Here is a 7552-nt window from a genome sequence, read left to right as displayed (position 1 = left end):
GAATGCCTGAAAAAGCCAAACAGAAGCAGCTCCATTATGCACAATGTGGATGACGTCAATCTTATTGCTGGTGTGTGTAAGGGAGGCGACTGAGCCCAGACTTGTGCGAACCTGGTTAAGGGCTCTGTTCTGAGTTTGCTGCTGTCACTGAAGGTGTGCTGGTGGGCTGAAGCAAGGCGTGAGAAACAAACGTGGCCTCACCTACTCTGTCCTTCATCTCAGAAGCTTGAAGAGGGGACCTTCACGCTCACTTTCTTTGTCATCCTCAGGCAGTTCCACCATGGACGAGCCTCACGAGCCTCTGGCCATGACCATACATCTTCTTGCCAACCCTGGGCATGGCTTACTTCTGCAACAGACGCTGGACCAACTCCTGCATTGCATTTGGCCAGAGGTCCGTCTCTTTCTGGTGTCAGAAAGGGTCAGCCCAGTGAAATACGACGAGAAGTACCACCCCAGGCGATCCCGGTTCCCAGGGATGTCTGTTTTGCTCTTCCTGCACGAAAACCTCGGAGAGGAGCGGCTGTTTCGCGTTCTGGACTCCCTACAGCATTCGCCATGGCAGTGCTACCCCACCCAGGACGTGCAGAGGAGGCTGTGTCCCTACCTTCTTGCCAATCAAGAGTTCTACAGCCTGGACAACCAGATGCCTGTGTGGGGTGTGAGGCAGGTGCACTGCGGTACCGAGATCCTGAGGGTGACTCTCTGCTGCAGTTTCGATAACTACGAGGACGCCGTCAGACTCTACGAGATGATCCTGCAGAGAGAGGTCTCCGTGCAAAAGAGCAACTTCTGTTTCTTTGTGCTCTATGCCACTGAGAGCTTTGCTCTGCAGCTCTCCCTGAAGCAGCTACCCCTGGGAATGTCAGTGGACCCAACAGACTCCTCGGTGCTGCAGTTCCAGGTGCAAGAGATCGGCCAGTTAGTGCCGCTCCTACCCCATCCGTGTGTTCCCATCAGTAGCACCAGGTGGCAGACTCAGGACTACGATGGCAACAAGATTCTGCTTCAGGTACTTCTGTTTTCCCTTCCTGGTCTCATAGGTGTGTACACAGAATCATGCCAGTTTACGTCTGAGTGGAACTTAGGGGTGACTTCGTCTGGTGGCTCTCAACTCTGCTTGCAAATTCAAATCCCTGGGAAGCTTTCAGAGCCTTCCAGGCCATGACTGTATCCCAGGCCAGTTAGACCAGGCTCTCTGGGGACACCAGAGATACATTCTTTACACCTTCTTGGACGATTCCAATATCTAGACGGGCTGATTTAATCAAACCCCATCACAGATAAAGTTCAGATTCAGTGAACTGACACAAGTAGTTTGTGGTGGAATTATACAAGGCCTCTTTTCTCAGCCTGATCAGCTGTATGCAAATACTTTGCCCGCTTGTTGGGGTTATAATATCATACTTTTTTCCCACTTGACATAAAGTTCATGTTGTAATTATGTTTGGGGAATGAGAAATTTGTGGTTCGGTTGACTTAATTTTTAAAGATCTTGTAACACTGTCAAATTTTACCACGGGATCAGTTCGCTAGTTAGAACCCCTTCGATAGAAATTCTTGAAATGAAAGCCTTCTTTTGTAACCACTCTATTGAAAACCAAACAGGATCTGTGGGTATTGGATCACGCTGGCGGCCATGCGCTGTCTCTTGGGTGTGTGATACAGCGAGTCAACTTCGGCATATCATAGTTCTGTAACCTTGGGCCTCAGTTTTTTGTTCATATTGTGAAGATCATATTAATATTTTCTTCTACCGTAGGGTGTTATCCACACCTGTTAATGGCTTAACAGTTATAAAGTGCATAATTCAGACAGTTCCCAGTGGGGCTGGCAAATGGTGTAGTGGTTAAGGACGCTGGACTCCCACACGGCTGACCTCGGGTCGAGTCCCGGACCTGGTCACTTGCTTTCTGACTTTCCATCTCCCTCTGTCTCTTGCTTTCTTGCTCTGTCCCTCTCTCGTCAAATTAAAGTAAATAAAATAATTCCTAAAAAGAAGATAGTGCCTAGAACTCAAGTTTTAGCTGTAATTGTTTATATTTTGCCTTATACTAAGGATGTTAAATTGCTACTTTTATTTAATCTTTATTATAACCTAGGAAGTCACTGTTTCCTCATTTTTCAGATGAGAAAACTGAGGCATATAAGGGGTCGTTATTTGCCCAAGGTACAGTGAGGAAGTGTCTATCAGACTTCAAATTCCAAGCGGCTAACCATTGTAGTGCCATGCTCCATGGGTGAGTGCGCATGTGTGTGTGACATGATGTGTGTGTGTGTGTGTGTGTGTGTGTAAAGGTACACACGGAGGGTCGTTCTTCATATTCACAACAAAATATTCTGTGGCTTCTGTCCTTGAGAAATGGTCACAAACCCCTTTTAGAACAACTGGATAAAGTATTAACGGGCCACAAGATTAATTGTCTTTCCCTTTGATTAATTTCATTGTCATTGCTTTGTCTTAATAAAATATGAATCATAATGATTCTATATTAAATGCACCTTTCTGTTCACATAAGGCAAATAGTTACCATTTCTGTCAGTAGCCTATTACATAGATCCCCAATTTTCAAGGAATCTCAAGTTTCTCTTTGAGTTTCAGTTAATCTCCATAACTTAAAACCAACCTCACTGTCAGACAAAAATTTAATATGAGCGTGTGCGGCAGAGGGCTGTTTTTAATCATGCCCATTTGAAAGGCTAACTGGCATTTTTACATTGGAACTGCAGCTTGTACAACTTAGTTACTCAGGAAACTTGATTCAAATTCGGGGAGTATAGAAGAGGTTTTTTTTTTTTTTTTTTGAATAAAAGGTAAACCCATGAGTAATAGAAAATAGAAAATAAGCCCTGACTCTGTATGGACCATCTTAGAAGTCCAGGTATTTTCTGGAGGAGAGAAGAGCATCCATTTCCTTCTCGCAGCCCCCCTTGGGGAAAACGCCTCCTTCTCAATCTCTTGGGAAGCTCCCCAACGATTATATACTTCTTCCCCACTTCAGGAAGCTTTGGTCCCTTACCTGTCGGTGAGTCTAAACTCTGGCAAACAAAATGAGGAAAAATCCTGTGACTGGTTTCATATTATGAAAGTGTGTGAGGAAAGGACAAAGACTTGGCTATAAAATACCATAAAAGACAACACATTGTAGATACCATGTATTTACCCCAGTCTTAAAGTGGAGTGAATTTTTCAGGATAGAAAACACAGCCCAGACTTCCTGTGGGGTAGGCAGGGGGAGAGGATGAGTGGTGAGGCTTTGGCTTTTGTAACAGGGTAGTCCAGTTCTATAACTACATGCTCAGGATCCAGCTCTCAGCTCTGCCACCTCTGTCCCGGCCCCTTTCTGAAACAGCACTGCCTGTGGCCACCCATTGGCTGACAGCTGCTCTGGACCACACCCTTCCTGTAGACTACACACTTCACTCCATAGTGGCCCAACGACATTTCTGGACTTCTCTCGGTTTGGACAGACTTGGATCTGATTCTCTTTCTCAAAAGCAGTGATTGTACTCAGGGTAGTGGGATTGTGTGTCCTGAGGAGAAAGCTCTATCCTCTACTTCTAGATTCTGTGAGGAGTCAAACTGTTTTGTGGGATTCTCAGGGAAGGGGAGGGTCTCCAGTGATGGTCAGAGTGGGGAAGGCAAATGCCAAGTGGCTCCAAATGATTGATGTTCACTGAAAGTAAGAAAATATGTGATACTGGGCCAGAGCAGGTGGCATGGAGGTCGAGGTGCTGGATCCCACATAGCTGACTGCGTGGTTCAAGTACAGGACCTGGCAACTTGGAAAGTACACTGTGTGTGTGTGTGTGTGTGCATGTATAAAATCCTGAAAGAAGACTGGAGGAGAAGAGACTGTGATGTGGCCATTTCCCCTGGGGAAAGGGTAATTTCTCACTCCCCCTCCCCCCGGATCCTTGCATGCTCTCTCTCTCACTCTTGCTTCTGTCTGGTGAGTGCAGGCAACGTATAGCAAAAACTAAAAAGAAAACTAAAAAAATAAAAATAAGAGACATTGAAAAGATAACAATAACTACAAATGAACATCTGAACATGTAGATGATCTGCCATTTATGATGGTTTCTCTTACAAACCAACATGCATTCGAAGGAACTGTGCTTCCAGTATCCACACCACCATTCTGTGTTTTACTCTCAATGTAGCAGTCAATAAAGTACAGGAGAGAGCCAACACGTTTTTATAAGGAGATTTTGTGGGAGATGAATTTGCCCATCTGCAGGCTAACATAAGTATTCTGGACATAATTGAGGTAGGCCAGGCTGGCTAGGACATTCAGTAAAATGTGTTAAATGTATTTTGACTTCCTATCTTTTCAACTTATGAAGGTTTATCAGGATGTAGCCCCGTTATTAGTTGAGGAGCATCTGTGGAACTCTTTCACAAGGCCAGTTTGTAGATGAGTGTTCACAGGGGACCTGAATATATGGGCAGTTAGATATAGTGGGTTCAAGAGAGAAAGTTTCCTGAAGAGTGATGCCCAGAAGGAATCAGCAAATTGGAGAAGGAAGGCAGGGTATTGGAGAGGAGGGAGCTGGTGGCAGTGCATGGCATGTCCTCCTTAACAAGGCATGTCCAGCCAGCTGCCTGAGTTCCATGTAGCTAGAGTGAGGAGTGAGAGGTCAGGAGAAGAGAATGGGGAGGAGGTCAGAGGCTGGGTCACCAAGAACACTGTAAGTGCCAAGAGGGCAGGGACCTTTCTGGTTGACTCCTGTGAACCGTGAACCTAGAACCTAGAACCTAGAACAGTGTCTAGCACATGCTAGATCACACATTCTTGTATGAGTGAGTGAGTACCTTACTGAGTAGCTGCCACTCTATCCTTAGTATTATGAACTGTTACACATGGAACCCATGAATGGTACTGGCATTTATAATTTGTGTTATGAGGATCAGGTGAGAATATACATGGAGATGTTTCATGAAGCAGAAACTATAGGAGACCGAGCATAAACAACACAATTATCACCCACACGTGCGAAGACCACTAGCAGTCTAGCCAAATGCACATAGTGAACAACGCTTTTTCCACATGGCCTCTTGTCATTGCAGACTCTCTGATGCTTGTGAGAGCCTGGAATGTGTGTTTTAAAGTTTATTTCTTGAGAGAGAGTGAGGGAGAGAGAGAGAACCAATAATCTTGATGCCACAGTCAGCCTGGTGGGAAAGACAACCATGGGCTGTGGCTACCCACCTGAGTGCAGGGAAAGGAGAGGGTAAATTGACCACGGGTACGTGGGGAAGTTCTCTGGGGGAGGTGTGACTTGGAGGGTGACTGAATCAACTGTAGCAGAGTGTGGGCGGAGAGTTCAAATGAGTTTAGGAGAACACTTTTTGGTCCACTGAGAATGAGTGCATAAAGATATAAGATAGGAGTCAAAAAAGCCATTTAATAGTGTTTTTAAAGAAGGGGCAGGCATGCCCATACCTCTAATACATAATTTAGGGAAATAACTCTGGTACTGTCAAATAGCATAGGTTGAGTGGAGTCTAGACTGACCATTTCAAGGTGACTTCAAATCATCCCGTTAAGGGTTAGCTAAGTTTAGAAATAGAGAACTCACATGGAAATAGAAGGTTAAATAAGAGCTGCATTTCAGGACTAGTTTAGATGGAATTAATTAGACATAGGGTAAAGAATTCAGAGGTGACAGCTGGTCTGGACACACTGGGTTTGAGGTGCTTACAGGTCACTCAAGGGAATATATTCTATAGTTGAGTAGACATGGAGGGCTGGGCCTTAGGAGGCCTTGGGATAGGAACACAAGTTGGGGTGGTGGCCAAAACCCTGGAAAGGAGTGACATTATCTAAGAATAGAGAATAGAGTGAGAAGAGATGAAGACAAAATGAGAAAATGTCTTACATAGGGATGTGAGGAAGGAAGAACTAGTGAGAGAAACTGAGAAAAGCTAACCAGAAAGCCTGGAGGAGATCATGGCGTCACAGAAGCCAACATGGAACTGAATAGCATGCAAGTTCTAAAATGAGGCCTGTTAGGTGTGCTAGACCAGATCCCCAAGGTTCTTCCATGCTGGCCTTCTCACCAGGCCACGGGGTCCTGTGGACCTTGAGAGATTGCTACCTGCTCAGGGCCCTGTGTTCTCCACTGATAACTGCTGCCGCCATTCCTCAGGATTATGGGAAAGTCCCCGCCATGCTTCTGAGTCCAGGTTGTGATTTTCAATAAGATCTTTCTGAAGATTGGAGGGTAAAGAGTAAAATAAACAATTTCATACAGGAAGAATAGCTTACAAACTAAATGTCACTATTCTCAGAACTCCCAGGCTGAAACATGACCTTGAGGCCCATCACAGGTCTCCTTTGAGTCTCCTGCACACCCACCTACAGGAAGTGTTCCAGACTCACAATGAAAGGAGGACGGTTGCCTCTCATCTCCTCTAAGGCCCACCTTCCAGGTCTTTCTTTTTTTTTTTTTTAATAGGTGACACTCCCTAAGTAGGCATAGGAAAATGGAAAAGTTTGCATCCCCCTCACCTCCCATCTTCACAGGGGTGGTGTCTTGTTCTTCGGGCCTGGGCAAGGCCGGCCAATTACATTAGTGCATGAACCCAACATCAGCACAATCTTGTCTTGACAACAGATATTAGTTATCAGTCATCCATTCCTGTGGCTTTTCCCAATTTATCCTCTCTGAAGAACAGGAAGTCATGTCCCTGTTTCCTTCTTGCAGCCCTTGGGCCTCATCCCTAAATTCCCTGCAATCACTGCCTGAGTGAGAATCCGCACAGCTCTCTAAGACATGCACAAGTGGGAGAAGGGCATGTATTTTTTGAAAAAGATTCTGTTTTTCACTTACACTCCTCTTTTTGTCCTCTGCATTGAGACCCATCCCTCCAGACTAATGCTTCCCCCGGGACTTCCTGTGATGCTGGAAGTATCTCATAGCTGCACTGTTCAGCATGATAGCTATTGGCCACAGATGCTTACTGAGCACTGGAAATGTGGCCAGTGAAAATGTAAAGCGAGTTATTAGTTTTTAAAATTTTTAATAATTTAAATGTAACTGGCCTCATATATATTGGATTACTGTGTTGGACAACTGAAGTAGATCATTTCTAAGGTCTCTTGCAACTAGAAACATCTGTAACTATAGCGTATCTAGCTTTGTTGTTGGAAAACATCATCTCTTAAGGGTGGAATGTAAATTTTTTGAAACAATCAAAAGACACGTCATTCTTACTGAATACATGGCAGATGAAATAAACAATTTTTGATATTATTTTTTAGGACTATAAGCTATGTATCTCCCTAGTATGAGAGTGTTTTTTCTAAACTAACTCTGAAAATTAGATTGCTAATCTTTTAAAATGATTATTCATCTTTTAGGTATCTATGTATTGCTTTTTATAATCACTATATGAAAACAGCATATAGTTAATGTAATAATATGGTATTATTTGTAATGGTTGAGTATTTATATGCCAAGTATCATGCATGGCTTCATTATAAATCTCTCCATTTTATAAATAAGGAAACTGAGGCCTAGTAAATTTAAATAACTTGTTCATGGC

The 7552-nt window shown here is 44.1% G+C and overlaps 1 protein-coding gene across 1 annotated transcript in view; it reads left to right on the top strand.

Annotated features, from left to right (window-relative positions):
* Positions 1–201: 201 nt before the first annotated feature.
* The window catches only part of FAM124B (family with sequence similarity 124 member B), a 21599-nt gene continuing 14248 nt past the window's right edge, over positions 202–7552 (top strand). The window contains exon 1 of the mRNA XM_006143298.2: positions 202–1012. Within this exon, the coding sequence (XP_006143360.1) occupies positions 281–1012 (732 nt within the window). The 5' untranslated portion in view covers positions 202–280. The remainder of the gene's footprint in view (positions 1013–7552) is intronic.

The sequence above is a fragment of the Tupaia chinensis genome, unplaced genomic scaffold, assembly GCF_000334495.1.
Source record: "Tupaia chinensis unplaced genomic scaffold, TupChi_1.0 Scaffold000095_1, whole genome shotgun sequence".
Classification (NCBI taxonomy): domain Eukaryota; kingdom Metazoa; phylum Chordata; class Mammalia; order Scandentia; family Tupaiidae; genus Tupaia; species Tupaia belangeri.
Note: the sequence above shows the minus strand (reverse complement) of the source record. Positions and strands in the feature narration are given on the sequence as shown.